General features: G+C 37.5%; 1 protein-coding gene and 1 long non-coding RNA gene across 23 annotated transcripts in view; one reads left to right on the top strand and one right to left on the bottom strand.

Moving 5' to 3' along the window:
- Positions 1 to 17,390, bottom strand: part of CD44 (CD44 molecule (Indian blood group)) — a 52,377-nt gene that overhangs the window by 5,512 nt on the left and 29,475 nt on the right. Inside the window, exons 7-16 of one of the 22 annotated variants that reach the window (XM_051804107.1) lie at positions 15,817 to 15,930; positions 14,013 to 14,117; positions 12,183 to 12,353; positions 10,239 to 10,400; positions 9,193 to 9,378; positions 8,527 to 8,712; positions 6,930 to 7,190; positions 5,853 to 6,038; positions 2,978 to 3,100; positions 1,645 to 1,723 (exon numbers count right to left, since the gene is read on the bottom strand). In XM_051804107.1, coding sequence (XP_051660067.1) covers positions 1,645 to 1,723; positions 2,978 to 3,100; positions 5,853 to 6,038; positions 6,930 to 7,190; positions 8,527 to 8,712; positions 9,193 to 9,378; positions 10,239 to 10,400; positions 12,183 to 12,353; positions 14,013 to 14,117; positions 15,817 to 15,930 — 1,573 coding nt within the window. Of the gene's footprint in view, positions 1 to 1,644; positions 1,724 to 2,977; positions 3,101 to 5,852; positions 6,039 to 6,929; positions 7,191 to 8,526; positions 8,713 to 9,192; positions 9,379 to 10,238; positions 10,401 to 12,182; positions 12,354 to 14,012; positions 14,118 to 15,810; positions 15,934 to 17,390 lie in introns of all 22 variants that reach the window. The other 21 variants (XM_051804104.1, XM_051804106.1, XM_051804112.1 and 18 more) reach the window with 21 other exon arrangements.
- Positions 10,408 to 14,127, top strand: LOC127478460 (uncharacterized). The gene is made up of 4 exons (XR_007907231.1): positions 10,408 to 10,643; positions 11,657 to 11,684; positions 12,719 to 13,036; positions 14,022 to 14,127. It is a non-coding gene; the product is annotated as an uncharacterized LOC127478460 (long non-coding RNA).

The following is a 17,390-nucleotide window of genomic DNA, read 5'->3' on the forward strand; positions in this document are numbered from 1 at the left end:
AGAGTTCTTTTTCTAACCTTTGAATATATCCACATTTATGAACTTTGTATATATCCCACTATAAGGACACACCTTTGAAAATGCATGAGTTCTCGAGGGAGTAGAAAATTCAAATCAAGCTCTCACCTCATTATACAAAACAACTCTCTTTTTCTTTGTATTAGCATGTCAAGCCTAGAAGCCAATGAGTAGCAAGGAAATACGGAGCACTACTGCTGCTATCTGCAGCACAGTTCCTTATGATGTTAAGGTAGGAAACAGGTACTGTGCTTTAAAGTTACACTCACTGCAGTGATGCCCAGTAAACTTTATATATAGCTCTGAATGAAAACACACACACACACATTCCTTTAGAAAGTCACCAGTCCAAAACTGATGCATGCTGGTCACCATGGGCTGCGTATTCTTCAATGCAGTAAGAAAGTACTAGTTACAGCTCTCAAGTTTGCTTCAGGCTGTTAAGATGATTCTATGGCTACACACTGTTGAACATCCTACATTTCCTCAAACAGTCTTGTGTAAACTGAATATACAAAGCACAGCTCTCCTAAGAGGGACAATGTCTCTGTGAAGTTGTACTTTTAAGTGTTTCTTCTTAAAGGAAGCATATTTTGCCTGAATTTCTAATTTGGCAGTTCAATTATACTATTATGCTTCAAAAATACTATTTTTTTCATGCTTACTTTTTCATTTTCATAGATGAGGGTTATTTTATCTGAAATACCTCAGTTCCCTGTACTAATGTTACACACACCCTTGGGAATGATTTCCTGCTCTGTAGCCATAAAATGCAAGGAGCTGTGGAGCTCCACAGCCTCTTCAAAGAGCAGCTCAGAGTGCTTTGCAACCAACAGACTAGGAAAAAATTTGCTCACTATTTCCTGAACAAAAATCTCCACATACTATATAGTTACTACTCCAATTAAAAAAAGAGTTCAAATTCAACATTCAAGTAGCATTCAATAGTTACTCTGTTAAAGGGCTCAATTTTAACATTCAAGCAGCAAAAAGCTGTTGAAGACAATCGAGAAGTAACCTCAGAACAGCGTCCAGAGAAAAGAAAGCTGTAAGAACTTTAAAGCCTATGCTTTAGGTTAAGGTTTTTTCAAATTTCCTGACTAACTTAGCACAGATCACTGCACCTTTTCATTGCTCAGTTTCTCCATCTGTAAAGTAGAGTAAATAAAGCTATTGAGAGCTCTGATAGCAGTGTTAGAATATATCCTTGTGACTGCCAGCTATGATACTGACTCTTGTTTGGAAGGAACAGATTAATCTGTACACAGACAACACTGTTAATGGTGGAAGATTATACTCAGCTCATCCTGTGGTTGCTACTGTCTATGTGCATCTCATGGTTTCTCTCTCAGTGAACAGGATTTTCCCATTAATAACTAACAGAAAGAGAATAATTTTCTGTGATCTATATACATTTAATTTCCATTTCCAAGACCAAATGGTTTATATAGCTGTTTATACAGCTGTTTATAAGCTACTGATGTCACATGATTCCATGTGAGTGTGGAGGCTGATGTGTGACCTGTGCAGGACATGGTCACCTGGGCTCTCACACCCCAAGTCACAGAGCATTGCAGAGGATGCTCTTTCCTGTATTATATTTTTCTACTCTTTGACCAAGCTTACCTTCTCCGACTGTTAACAGCAATGCACACTGCAAGAATCAATACAAGTGCCACAAGAGCAGCCACTATGATCAGCCATTCTGTAGGGAGACATGAGGAAGGGGAGAAAAGCATGTTAACGTATCTCATGTAGTTTTGCAAGAATCTCATGTAGAACTGCAAGAACACAATTGCTTCTACTTTCATTAAACTGTCACTCTTTTCCTGCTTTGGATGGATGTTTGTTCATTTTACAAAATGTTTCTGTGTAAATCAAATGAATTTTCATCACTCAGCTATACACAGGTCAACTCAGATTAAATATCCCATCGTTATCACCCGTAAGTACTGCATTTTGGTGGGCATAGGTGGAGAGGAGTTGTATCACTGACTCACTCCAAGAGCAAAAGAAAAGGCTTAGCATGACACACCTACAAGAAGTAGGACAACATCTAGTATATTTTTAGTAAAGGACGTTTCAAGACCTTCCCAGTAGCCTCTTCTCTGCTACCATTATAGCCCTACTACCATTACAGATGGAGGTCTTCTACAAAGAGCTAACTCCTTGATTTTGTTTGTTTGAAACAGGTCTCCCTTGTTTAACAAAACTCTTACACTTTATTTGAAACAAGTTACTACTTCTAATTAGTTAATTATTATTAATCTGTGGTGAAAAACTGATAAGCATTCTTTTTGTAGCGTGGTCTTCTTATATCTCCCCTCAGTTTTCTCTGAAAATGATGGGTTCTTCAGAAGGTGCTTCAAAGGTTACCTTTCCAAAATTTTCTGTATGCTCTTCTCCATTTTTTTGCCTATGTGAGTGAGCAGTGCCTTGAACTGAACACAGAGCTTCAGCTCTGGACTTGCTAGGTCTAAGTAGAATGAGATAATTACTTTCTTTGTTTTAAAAATTACTTTATTGCTAATATGTCCCAGAATATATTTGCATTCTTTTGCAACTGTATCATGGTGTTGGCTTCTTTTTATTTTCTTTTATTCTACAAACTCTATTCTGCAACACCTGGCTCAGCCATCATTTTTACTGAACATTCTCATGGATACAATACTGTGAATAGATCTTTAATGATATTTGCCTGATTTCTTATCAATTCATAAAAATATTTGAATCTTAATCCCATTCTCCAAATGTATGGTTTCTCTCATCCCAATATTGCTGGAAAATTTTATGAGTTATAATACGTTCCATTTTTTAGACTACTAGTGAAGTGCTGAATATTATTTGATTCATAACAAAGCCTGAACAATTGTACTTGACCTCATTTTCATCTCTTACTTTAGTTCATACGAGTGCAATTCTGTACTTATATTTTTAAAACATGACTTCACAAACCTACCTGGTACACGGGCCGACCTTGGCTGTGAATCTATTTTTGTTGTGGCGGTCTCTCCAGGGAAAGTAGTGGATTCATAATGTCCCTTGCGTGGTCCTTCATTACCATATATACTAGAGGTAGAGCCTAAAGACAAGAAAAAAACTATCCATTAGGCCAAATATGCTTAGCAAGTATTTAACAGCAAGGTACAAAGACTATGACTTTCACAATTAAAAAAACATATTCTGGGAAGTTCATGCTGAAGCAACTTATAGTACTGAAGTATTTATACTGAAAACTATTACATGTAAGTATCATACTCATCTGAATTATGGCTAGCTTTAGTATTTTGAAAAATAAAACTCATGGCTTTCCCCTCTTGTCTTCCTTATATGTTTCTTTTTTTTGGGTGAATCAAAATGTGCTTATGATTGCCTAGAAATTTTCTGAATAAAATGTAAAGACATAGGTGTTGGCAACTTTTTAAAGAGGCTTTTGTCATACAGGTCAAACGTCTTGTCTGTTCCATGGGGAAAACAGAATGAGAAAAGGAGAGAGAGAGAGAGAATTTTAGTTTTTTATTTAAACCTAAAAGGTTTAAATGGAGAAATTTTGAAACTATTAATTCTATTCCAACACAGGATAAAACTGAATGTTAAAACTCTAATACTCACATTAAATAGAATGACAGCTCTCTGAATGGTTGTAAATTATCAGCAGAATATAGATACAGTCATTTCATTTGGGACTACTACTTCCTTATCACTACAAAAAATATATTACAGATTTCCACTTCTCTGAATTCTTCTAGAGTCTTACAGAGTAAATTAAGCACTGACTCTATTCAGCTGTAAAGTTCTTTTTCTTTAACACACATTGGAACTAATTTCTATCCAGCATTTCTGATCTCCTTTCCTAGTCACAGCTGGCAAATACAAAACCAAGAAGAATGTTATTCCCCTCTTGCTTTGCCAGCAAGCAGCTCATGAATCTTCCAGATGTTTTCATTATTTTTATTAACAAGAAACTTATTGACTGGTGTGTTGTTTGGTGATATCTCACAACAAAGGACAGAGCAATAATTCAGCAGCTAAGGGTCCCAATCTAGTGTCAAAGAAAGCTGACCAAGAGGAATATACTGACTTGTCTACCCCACATCTCAGCAGACTCTTTAAGGTGCTTTATATCATCCTTAAAAATGCCAGAGCTTTTCCTTCACAAAGCCCCTTAGAAAGGCAGCATTATTAAAATATGTGTGCTTAGAGAATGTGCTACATTTGCTTTTCCCCTGACCACTGAGAAGAAGAAACAGGATTCAGTTGTGTCCTCTGCTGTTCTGGCTCTGGGAAGGTGCTTGCAAGTGGCAGGGAGGGATCCTCAAAAGCTCTCTGCATTTCAGTTTGGTAACACACTAGGGTTTTTTTCTTTATGGACACTTATTTTTGGGGTTCCTTCGGGGCACTGATTTGTTATTCTGCGGACACTTGGACACTTAGTGTGATGTCAGACCACAGCTTAAACACTGCTGTAGAAAAAAAACAAGAGAAACAAAGTAGTATAGTATATCAAACCATCCATCTGTTCAGAGAAAGTCTTTAACTGTAGCCTGCCAATACATTCATGAATCTTTTCCATTCCATTACACTAATATGAGGCAACATTACAAATGAATGAACCATTCAGTAAATAATTTTTTTTTATGAAAATGGTAGTGTCCTAGTAATTCCCTTGTGTTGTGTTTTTAAAAAGCACCAAGAGAAAGTAAACAAAAAAAGGCAGAGTTTTAGGAAAACGGCCTTTTGCCAGGGCACTGACAATGCAAAGATTCGATGCGGATATTCACATTGAAAATTATCTTCAAACCAGTTCTGTGTGCTCAAAACAAAAAGTTAGCAAAAATCTTTTCATAATGTGTAATGTCTGCACATAAAATTAAGGAGGCAGCTTGGATTAACTGAGTGAACAGGGCCAGTGAAAGTCAAGAAATGACCTTATAACATTCTATCAAAAATATATTTTGCATTTATACTGCTATGCCTATGTCAAAATACTATAACCAGGCAATTTTGTCAGAGTTGAATTTACTGGGTTTATATAAAATTTTTGGGAAAAAAAAAGTAGGCCAAGTTCCATCTCACAATGTATTAATTAATTATTAATAACAGAATTATCTTTAAAGCGTTTGCTGTATAATGCTCTAAAAACATAGGTACCTAACCTTCCTTATGTGCAAAGAATGTCCACAGAGCATTGGCCAAATTCTACCCTGGAATGGTTCCACTAACTTCCAAGAAAGTGCATGAAAACAGTTTTTGGATTAGCGGCTTTTGGAAAAGAAAAACTAAAAATCCCTTACGGTTAGGATGATTATTTGTATGGAAACTACATTTGGAAATAAGGAAAAGTCCCTTAAGTTTGCAAAGAATTAGCATGTGACCACAGATAAAAAAATACCAAGGGATACATGTAGTATAATAAGCAAACACTGTTATTGTTAATTGCACTAACTTTATCAGAAGAATAACCCTTTAATAAAAAAAAAGTTGTTCTCAAATGAAATGTCAGTTACAGTCCAGTAACAGTAAAGAAAGGCAAAATGTTATCACAAATGTATTGGCATGAGGAGAAAGTTTAGACTTCTTCACGTCAATAACTGTGTTACCACATACTGATAACACAAGGTTATTTGCAAACAACTATTTACAACCTTTTAGCAAATACCCTTCATGACATCTTATCAGCAGGCTATAAACAATAGCAAACCCACAAAAGGAAATCATACTATGACAACAATTTACAGTTACGGTTAGTACACATGGGCTTGGACAATAGTCATTGTCCACAATAATAACTTACTGACGGATAAATTAAAATGTTCATAATTCATTGTTCTTACGAGTAGTAAGAGGGGTCTGCAAGCGGTTAAGATGGTCTTCAGCATCTGGAAAAATTGCAGGTATCCAACCGACATGGGAACCATCTGTGGTGTTTGCTGGTTCACTTTCCCTTCCAGGTGGAGTGCCAGGTGCCAGTGGCTCCTTGGTTGCTTTCTCTTCATTAACATCCTCCACAGATTCTGTGACTGGCATGATGGTGCCATGATCAGCTTTAAAACGGAGCACTCACACAAAACCACCACCCATATTGTTTTCACATTGTATTTCCATATTGCACCACAGCAAGCCAGAAAGCACGTCCACCTTCCTCATTCAAAGCACAGAAGGAGGGAAGAAGACATGAAGGCCTCTCCTTCTTCTTCCACCCTGTCACTGGCTTCTGAGAGACCACGAAGCATCACATCTCTGCTCACCATGTTGGAGCAAGACATTGGCTACATGTACAGATCCCAGTGACAGATGGAGAGGGGAGACCTTGAGGAGAAGCGACCATAGCAGCAACAACCTGACCATGTAACTCAGAAGTGAGAGGCCATACTGCAGCCAGACCTGTGTCAGTCTTTCCTGGCAATCCAAGGTGAGGAGAAGTAAGAAATTGATGGCAGAATATATGGGATGTAATTCTTCTATGATTGCACTGCACTCACCACTGGAACACCTCTCCCCTATGATGGTGCTGCTGCTGAGTCACAGGAGCAAGTCATCTGATTAACCTACCAGAGCACCTCCACCACACCAATCATGGTGCCAAAGCATATCAAGCCTGATCCCACTGATGCACAAGAAAGGAAGATGAGGCTGGGGATTCAGAATCACCAAAGTGCATATCTGGCAGAATAGTTAGCAGGTCACCCAAAAACATGCTTCAGCAAAGGACAGAAATCACCAAGTGTACCAGTAAAGAGTCCCTTACGCCTTGTCTACAGATCCTATCACAGATTTTTGCATTGCAAGTCCACACTAAGAATGTAGATCCCCAGGATGAGAAAGATAGGAAGAGAAAGGAATAAACTTCAGAAGAAATAATGCCTCATTTCACACAAGCATGAGAAATGAGTATGATCCATTATTCTTACTGGTACCTATCAGATGAGAGTCATTACCAGCTTTGATTATACTGGCTGTGGTCTTGTGGAGGACTTCATCCCTGGGGGCATCTGTGGGATTTGTGATGCCTTCAGAGCCATGTCTTGATTCATTATCTGAAGGCAGAGGTGGTTGAGTTGGGTCTTTGTGGTGGGCATCATCAGGAGAGGCAACAGCTGTTACCATGATGTGAGTTGCCCACGCTTCCTGAGTAGTATCTTCTGGTACCAGAACATCAGTGGAGGCTGTGACTGTTGTGATGATGGCTAAGTTAACTTCAAAGACATTTTAAAAACCCTACCTTACAAATTTTTCCCTCTTTATTTAATTCAGCAATCTCTAGTCTTTTATTTATTAGCCTATGTAGAATATGTAGTGAGAAGAAAAAAAAACAAACCCCACAAGCAAAGAATATCTTCTGTATATGTCACGCTTTTTGAGTTGTCTGTTCCTTCACTAACACCCTAATAATAAAGTTTAATACCAATTTAAAATTACACTACTGAAAGTTATCATCACTAAGCAAAATCAGAAACCGAAATATGCATTTACAAACAATGCAACCTGAAGTGTCAGTTTTGAAAATACCTCACAAACACTACTTGGAAGGGCAAAAATAGTAATGTTATTTTCATAATAAAATTAGTATAAGAATTCCTGTTGTTATACAGGAATTACATTAGAATGGCTAAATTTAAAACATTTGAATAAATTGCTAAATCATACTTGCTTTTTCATATTTGCAACTGATCTGTCAAATCACATAAGCTTAATAAAAAATGAACTGTGAAGCTTTACCAAATCTTCTTCATATTTAGAAAACAGGAGTAGGGGGTAGAGAATACAACTATACTTTAATCCACAAACTATATTTTAATTCACACAATCTTTAGCTTTCATAGGTCTTTGGCAAATCCTAAATGTTGTGGATTAAATAATTCTGATGAAAATGGACTTTGAAGAAGGGAAAGCATAAATGCTAATTTTTCCATAGAATTTCTTTTTTAGAAAATGTAAGAGACATGCAAAAACTTCCAAAGCACTATGATGTCATAAAAATAAGTAACATTATATTATATTATATGAAAAAGCAGTATTTTGAACTCGGGTAATTTTAATTGAGTAACATGCAGATCTTCGGACATTAAGTAGAACCTTGAAGAACTACATGAACAAACTCCAGTAAATTATTTCAAATTTCACAGTATTAAGAGAATATGTGGAAATATCAAGATCAGGAAAAGTCAGACATGAAAAGACATATTTAAATTTATGATTTATTTACACTACTGGCCACTTCCACAAAGCAACTGCTTTCTCAGTATTACCATCTACTAAAAATAAACCTGAGAAAAGTCAGGGGACATAAGACGGAGAGCATTCAGGGAAAAAAATATCCTTAAATAGGGAGCAATTCTTGTTGGGATATTCACATGCAACAAAATGATAAAAACATTTGCACTGCAAGTTCACAACAAGAATGTAGATCTCCAAGATGAGAAAGATAGGGAAAGGATACAAGTTTCAGAAGAAATAATGCCTCATTTCACACAAGCATGAGAAATGAGTATGATCCATTATTCTTACTGGTACCTATCAGATGAGAGTCATTACCAGCTTTGATTATACTGGCTGTGGTCTTGTGGAGGACTTCATCCCTTGGGGTATCTGTGGGATTTGTGATGCCTTCAGTGCCCTGTCCTGGTTCATTAGCTGAATGCAGAGGTGGTTGAGTTGGGTCTTTGTGGTGGGCACCATCAGGAGAGGCAACAGCTGTTATGATGGTTTAATAACAGATGATTTAAATATAGATTATTTAATCAGCTGTGAATTCCATCTGTGTGCTGCTGTGGCCTTCCCATTCCCATCTCATTCAAGTCTCCTTAAACCACTGTTACCCTTTTCTCAACACAAAAAGATAAGAGAAAGGAGACCTGTCCCGCACAGGTCTACCACTGCTCTCTCAAGGTTTTGATGAGACATTTTCATTTGCTCATCCACTTTTTTACTTAATAAAAAATATTCCCAAGGACAGTGGACACAGGGACATAGAGACAGCAGTCACAAGGATTCCCTGACCTGTGTCCCAGGCTGACTACACAGCCGCAACTTCTGGGACACTGCCATGTGCTGTTACGGCATATTTTACATTGCAGGTATCCATACTGACAGTAAAGAACCCTTTCTACAGTCACTGTAGAAAGTTACTCAAGACACTGTGAGTGGTGACAAGTTATAATTCATTGTTCTTACTAGTAGTAAGAGGGGTCTGCAAGCGGTTAAGGTGGTCTTCAGTGTCTGGAAAAATTGCAGGTATCCAACCGACATGGGAACCATCTGTGGTGTTTGCTGGTTCACTTTCCCTTCCAGGTGGAGTGCCAGGTGCCAGTGGCTCCTTGGTTGCTTTCTCTTCATTAACATCCTCCACAGATTCTGTGACTGGCATGATGGTGCCATGATCAGCTTTAAAACGGAGCACTCACACAAAACCACCACCCATATTGTTTTCACATTGTATTTCCATATTGCACCACAGCAAGCCAGAAAGCACATCCACCTTCCTCATTCAAAGCACAGAAGGAGGGAAGAAGACATGAAGGCCTCTCCTTCTTCGTCCACCCTGTCACTGGCTTCTGAGAGACCACAAAGCATCACATTTCTGCTCACCACGCTGGAGCAAGACTTTGGCTACATGTACAGATCCCAGTGACAGTCTTCAGAAGAAGAGACTGTATCATGTTTTTAGCACATTATTTTAATGTTATGAATAGTATGTTATATGAGATTGCATCATGATTTCGTGTCATGCCAGTTTTGTAAATTTTTTTCTCCCATCATTCTGTGAATCAGAGGGACAAATATTTTGATAAAATCTGTGAAAAGAACACTGTTTCCCCAGATGAATATTCACAAATAAATGCATTAACCTGTTGATATACAAATACACATAAGTATGAATTCAACTTTAAGATAAAGATAGTTTGGCAACACAAAGTAACATAACTTATGTAATGATCTGGATGCAATTTCACAGCCATGCTTCATCAAGGAATGGAAAGTACTGAAAGTGGTGTTGGCAAGAAAAGAACAAATGTTTTATACAGAGCTAAAATAGAAAACTTTTGTCTCACCACCATCCAGATGGAGCATAGAGAAAACTAGTCATTCTACAACTTATATTGTTATTTTAAGAGATTAGTAATTACCCATGTCTACAAGTTTATGCAGCATCTTTCCAGGACAGGCCACCTGAGAGACAGAAGTGATGCAGTACACATAACTGACATTATTAGTAGTACCTGTAGTGGAAGAGTCTTTCTCATGATTATTCCCTCTGGAAGGAATAGTTCTATCCGTTATAGCAGGCCATGTTGCATATTCCTCTCCGTTGTCCCAGCCTGGATAAATCCATGGGTCTTGCATGGAGTCATTCTGTTTGGCCCCATGGGTGGAGACCATAGCTGTTATGATGATGATGATGAAGTAATTATGAACTCAGTATATAAAGATCCATTTCTCATATTATTCTCCTCTTCGGTTCTTGTCTCTATGACAGGCCTTGCTCACATGTCTACTACATTTAATGGCAAAGAGGAGTAAAGTAGATTTGCTTCTCATCCTGGTTTATGTTTAGAAAAGCTGCCTACTCTCATCAGTAGGACCAACTCCTTCCTCAAACCAAACATATGCTTTTCAGAATCAAGGTATCTTATTGTTTTTCAAAAGTATTTCCCTGAATCTTGCTGTTGACATTGTTTTGGTTGAATATCAAACCAATATCCACTGACTCAGAACTAAGAACCTCAAAGGCAGAAACAAATGCAAGGATATGACCCATCAGTAAGATTTTAATCACAGAATTTCAGTGCATTGACTGGATCCAATTTCCCCCCCCTCGAAATTTCACTGTTTTATTAGTTGCAGCATCTCCAGGAAAACAGACGAGGAAGTATGACAGAGGGGAATGCTAGCACATGCTACACACCCTAGATAAGACAGCATTCAACTGGAGAATATTTGATATCACAGTTATTTAGAAAAAACTTATCCATATCAATCAATCTGTAGTTTTTATTAGATAGTCATAGCAAAAGAGTACCTGAATCTTATAGGAAGCATAACCCTCCTTAGCCCCTTCAATACAATAAGAAATTTGCCACACTGTGTTACAATTTCAATTGCAACTAGGCTATTACATATTGCTATAGCAGTGTAGTATAATGTAAAGTAGTGTAGTATAGTGCAGTGTAGTCTGGTAAAGTATGGCACAGTACGGTGTTTACACATTTATCTCTATCTCATATTGCATTGTACTGCATCACCAGATTTTTTAAGGACGGTGATGACATATCTGGGATTGATATCTTACAGCAATGTGGACTTAGGCACTACTGAAACAGTGAGCTACACAAAACTTTTGCTAATAAGATTAAATTTAGTTGAATGAATAGAAACAGCATCTAAGTTATGTTTGTGATATACTTCTCTTCAGAGACCTGTATTTAATAATTTGCAAGAGTAGATTGCTGGCAGCACATCTGTCATTAACTAGTAAGCTTGGTACACTCACAGGAACAGAAACTAATATATGCCAATTTTCAGTTACTAGCTTTAAGGTATAATTTGGTCTTTTATGTTTCAATTGATGCAACGAATGGAAGAGAGAAGCCTCTTTCTTATTCTACACTGTGCTTTGTTTTCTTCCCTTCATCACCAGTATCACACTGTCATAGTTCAAAAGTAAGGTGAGTAGACATTTTAGATAATTTTTTTTAGATATAATTGCCATATTAACAAAAACTGAAAAAAGAAATCCTGGGTCTGATAATGACTTGCAACAGGGGAGTGAACACAGGTCCCAGTGAATGAAATATACAACAGACATTATTAAACCTTCTCTGTTTCCTACAGATAAAACCCTGGTAGACAGCTTGTTAAAAGCTTGTGACTGCATGAGACACAACACAAAATGTAGGAGGCAGTTACGGAAGGTTACAATACTAAAGGTCTTGACCTGCAAATCAAATAGAAGAGAAAAAAACACCCAGGGACAGGTCTGAAAAATAATTAAAAATTAAAATTATTTTTGAATAATTAAAAATAATATAACATCAGAATTGCTCAGGGGTATTCACAGAATCTGTCCTATGGCCTCAGAATGCAAAAATATTAGTAAAAAAAATCCTAAAAGTAAACCTTCAGAAAGACTCGATAATTTACTAAAATGTGACCTGTAATATTACCTGTATGAGAAGATTCCTTTTCAAAATAATTTTCACCTGCAATAGTAAATTCATGTGGTTCAATACTCTCCGTGGTATTTGCAGGATTTTGTTCTTGACTGATCCCTCCAGAATGAATGGTGTATGATAGTGGATGTTGGGTTGGTCCTTGATTTTCATTTTCACTTGTAACTAGTGTTGATAAGATGATGATTGAATCAGTAATGATCAAAATACCCATCATCAGTCATATTCTCATATCATGGTTTAATAACAAAGACGCCTGGTTTTTGTGTTTTGGCTTTTTCTTGTTGTTGCATTTGATGTGAAATGAAAGATGAAAGAAAAAGTGGTCCTTTGGAAACCTTATGACACAAAACCATCACCAGGATCAGAAGAAGATTTAAGTGGGCTAGAAAGGATCCCAATGACCAATGGAAGAGAAAAGATATTGGAGAAGCAGCAGAAGAGCACATAGAAACAACAGCTTACACCTCTATTTCATATTCATTAGTACTAACTTAACTGTTGAGTCTGTTTATTCTGCATTTTTACAGTGAAAAAGTGGATGAACTTTCTCTTTTGAGTTAATATCTCAATTACACAATTACAAAGCCAGCCCCAAGGAAATTGTAATTTCTTCTGAGACTGGAAAGATGAAATAAGTAGGTTCATATATTCGAAGTTGATAAGCATACTTATTTTGAACTCAATAATAATTAAAGCTCTTACTCTTTAATTTGCTCTTGCTTACACAGCACAAGATGCAGTCAGAAAGAAGCTGAAGTACCACCACCACAAGAGGTTTTCTATTGAGTATCAACAGGTTTGGAAAAGATACATCAGAAAAACCTAAGATGAGCACTAGAACTCAGGTAGAAATATATTTGCCTTAGGTATCAAAAATTTCCATGAGTGATATACTAAAAGTAAAGCAAAGGTCATTAATCAGAGCATGCAAATAATGAGTTGGACTTGTTATATATGCTAAGAAACCAGCTAGAGAAACCTATGCTACTTCCCAAAATGGGAAAAACTGGAGAAATATTTATTTTCACATTCAGGCAATGAAATAGTCATATAGAGAGCACTCATGAAAATGTAATCCATTCTTTTTAAATTAAACCTAATACATCTGTATCATCTTATAAAAAAAAGAGTTAATATTAACTAATGTATGAATACAACTGATCTAAAAATACGCCACAAATAAAAGAAAGTTACCACAAAAATTTTTTCTGGGTGATTACAGATCTTGTTCTAATGACAATTGTATAAACCTTTGCTGTTCAAAACAAGCTCAGGACCAGAAAGGCACAGCAAAAATAGCTTGAGAATGAGCTCTGTAAGCCTTTGCCTACAGAAGCTTCTAGCCTTGAATGCTTTGGTATCTCAGTAGGCTACTGGCACTAGCACTGGTAGCAAAATGTTCACATTCTTCTGGAGGATGATTTTTGTAGGAAAATTTCATGATTTTGAAACACTAGCTCCCTGTTTTGTCTTTTGTCTTCAGATTTTCAAATTGAAAATTTTGAAATGGAAAAAGGGATTTTTTTTCCTCACCGAGGTTGGTCACCAAAAGTTACAGTCTACTCAGTTCTATTTTGCTACTGGTAGTGCAAATATAAAAATACCAGAAATGTGAGGAAAAGTGGCAATTAACTAACTTTAGATGCAAAAGATAGACTTGGAACAACAGATAGATGCCACCTATGAGGGCTCTAGTACAAATAATGTAAAGGCATTACACTGAACTAAGGCTAATGGTATGGGAATTATGAACAGCTGCACCATGAGTGTTACATTTACGTCACAAATCTGAATATTATCTGAAATGCTTGATTCCTTTACCCCTGCTAGGAGAGCTAGGATACTGCTCCTCTTCATCTGTGAAGGTGGGATTCCAATGATCTTGTGTGGAGATTTCCAGAAGCGTTTCGTGTTGTGAGTCCACAGCTGTTGGGACAATGGAGGATTGAGCGCTGACTATACTGTTCATGTGTGCCATAAAGGTGATGGAAAATGGAAATTCATGTATATCCTAACTACAGCCTCTCTACTCTTTTTATCAAATCCCTTAACATCAAACCAGTTCTTTTTTTCTTTGCGTTGGATAGACGAAAATTTTCCCAAGAAGAATGGGGAAAACAAGCAATAGAAGAATAATGTATAGCAGAAGTAATGTAAAACCATTACAGCAGTTAGAGACACTTAAACTCATGTTTGAAGAATAATGCTGGACCTAAGGAACATGGTAGATATCTTAATACATGTAAAACATGCTTGCTAAGTACCCAAGAAGTACTCAAAAAGTAGCATGCTAGAATATCCAGCACTGAGCTCAAAAGCGATGAACGGTAAAAAACCGATAGCGCCTTGAGAACCAGCAGGTCACCAATATTAGTGAAGAAAGTTATAATACAATTAAAAAGATAAAATAAAACTTCCACAAGAGTCCATGATCAGAGACTGTATACACTTTCACCCATGCAGCATGCAGACACTGCTAGGCCATAGAAAGTATTTGGAATGCAATACACCAGTGGAATAAGTCACCAGTGCAGAGTCTCAAAGATAAATAAATTAACAGCAGAAATACCCAAAACACAGGCAAAAGAATAAAATGCCCCAAAGCAAGATGATTTGATGATTTTGCAATTTCTTCTAAAAGCAAAGACCACTGCTGAAAAAATGCAAATACTGAACTGTCTCCAGAAAAATCAAATGCTTTTAAACAGTGATTTATAAACACTGTTGAGTAAATAGGAGCACAAACAACAGATACATTAAGATGTACTTAAATTAAATAAAATTACAGAAATAGAACAGAATTATCTTTGTACAAATAAGAGCATTAGAGTATAGTCATCAATGGCAACTTCTGTGCTAAAACCCCCCCGGTCTTTAAGTCAAGTACCAGAGTGTGTGCTTCAGTAACACACAGCATTTGGCTCTGATCTTCACATGTGGTGGTTTTCTGGTTTTCAGAAAAAAATTATTTCAGGTATGGATGGCTTTTGAATTTAAAAAGAGTTATCAGATGATGACTGCGGGACTATTCCTATCAGGAAAATAAAGCTATGTATTAAAATACCTCAATTATCATGTTGGATCATGCCTAGACATCTGAGGTCACAAAATAAATGAGATGATGTTAGAGGACTGCATGGGAAGAGTGTAGAAGGGAGCGAATATGAGACTGTTTTGTTGACAATTCCCAATGAAAAAGGCACTTAGGTTTTGGCCTCCTCAAATTATGCTTGAACATCTCCTTCCACAGACAGGAAGTCTGGTATTAAATAGTTGTAGATTATATATAGGATGAACTAGAATTATTTTAACACTTAAAAAAAATTCATAGAAAGAAAGATAAGTTTTTTTTCATCTTGGAAAATCATGAGTGAATGAAAACATTTGAATAGGCAAGAAAATGAGGTGGTAATTTTAAGTAGTGATAGAAGAGATATTACTTTTATCAATATGGAGCTCAGATAATTTTTCCAATCACAAAAGAGATATTTCTGAAGGAACAGATGATGAGGACATCATCCAATTTTCACATAATATGTGTGTGGCAAAGGAGGAGGAACATCAAGTGTGAAAGGAAAAAGAAGAAGGAAAGCATCCAAAGAGAAAGCAAGTTCCTTACTCGTACTTGGAGAACTCTTGTCCTTGGCCACACTCCTGCCCCAGCTGGGAAACAGTGTTGGGTACATCATTTCCTCTGAAGAGTCCTCATCATCTGAACCATTGCCACTGGAGGTCACATCTGCTGTGATGATGTTAAATCTGCCATGAAGCCCTAAATCACAAGGCCTTCTGCTGGCAGCAGTTAGACTTTCTTGCCTCCCCTACATGCAGCCTTACAATTACAGAGGAGAATATACAGAACTGTGCTTCTCATGGTCCATATCTCCTCCTGGCCTTTTCACTCAGAAGGGATGCATCGCTTTGCCACAACGCAGCTGAAGCTCCCCAGTGTGGTACCCTTTGCACATTCACAGCATTAACCATACTCTGTCCTCTTCAGCCCCTAATCAAAATGCCCTCTTAGCATGACATTCTTTACCCTTGGTTGCCTGTGTGGCTTCTTGCGTCTTCTCTCCAGGATTTGACCACCACCAGTGGTCTGGAAACAGATTCCACCAAGCTTGGGTGGTGGTTTTCTCTAGGTTGTCATGATGAGGCCCTGGAGCTGTTAGGACATGGCCCATTTAACCAAGTTCTTGTTATTATTTCTTGAGAAGCACTTTTCCTCCAGGAAAGTCAAGTCCACTAGCACCAGCACCCTGAGCACCCTCATGCCACAGAGACGGATGTGAGTGCAAGGCGAATGTATGAATCCATGGTATCATTACATTCCTCAAACACATCGCTCGATGCAAGCGCTTCTGGCAGTCCCAGGAAAGAACACAGTGCCTTGAGAGGAGACATCAAAAAGCCCTGTGGGTTTTCTCTAGCCCTTCACATGCCATAAAGTTAATGAGCTCCTCACAGGCTTTGACAGTAGGAGAGAGTAGATAGCCTTAGGCTCCAGAACGAGGAACATCCACCAAGATGACATAAAAGGTGAAAGAAGTATCCATGTCACGAAAAAAGGTGACCCACAGATAAGCACATCCAGAGAAGCAAACTGCTCTACTACTGAGAATCCCAAGAAGCCAATGCTGTCAGAGACCTGGGCTCAGAACTGCCGCTATTGAGTCCACTCAAAGGACACATGCACTCCCCTTAGCCTGATGCTGTCAGCTAAATCCACACCAGAAACACTTTTCAGAGTAGGCGTCAGCATAGCGTGAAGAGAGAGAGATGCAGCTTTATTCCTATCACATGACCAATGCACAATATTTTCTCAGATCAGAGCATATCAAATAGTCAATTCCAGAGGTTTGTGACAGGCATTTACAGATGGAAAGAGATTTCTGCTTAGAAAAATCAGAGGAATCTACAGTGTTTTCATCCACTGTGCTAGGCAAGCCAAATGGGTATTGGCATGCAAATAGAAATAAAAATGTCTATTACATATGTATGAACAAAATCAATCACAGTTACTGTTTGAGTAGGTTGCTCTGATAACTTAGAAGGGTATTTCATTGATCAATAACAGAATTTTACATCTGACTCCTGGTACACCTTCAGATGAATCATAATTTGTTAGTAACAAAGAAACTTTTTTCATCCAGGAGAGGAAGTTGATGGCAAAGTGCTGAGAGTGTATTAATCTGGACC

The sequence above is a fragment of the Manacus candei genome, unplaced genomic scaffold (genome assembly GCF_025592945.1).
Source record: "Manacus candei isolate 608988 ecotype Guabito, Panama unplaced genomic scaffold, ASM2559294v1 h1tg000060l, whole genome shotgun sequence".
NCBI lineage: Eukaryota > Metazoa > Chordata > Aves > Passeriformes > Pipridae > Manacus > Manacus candei.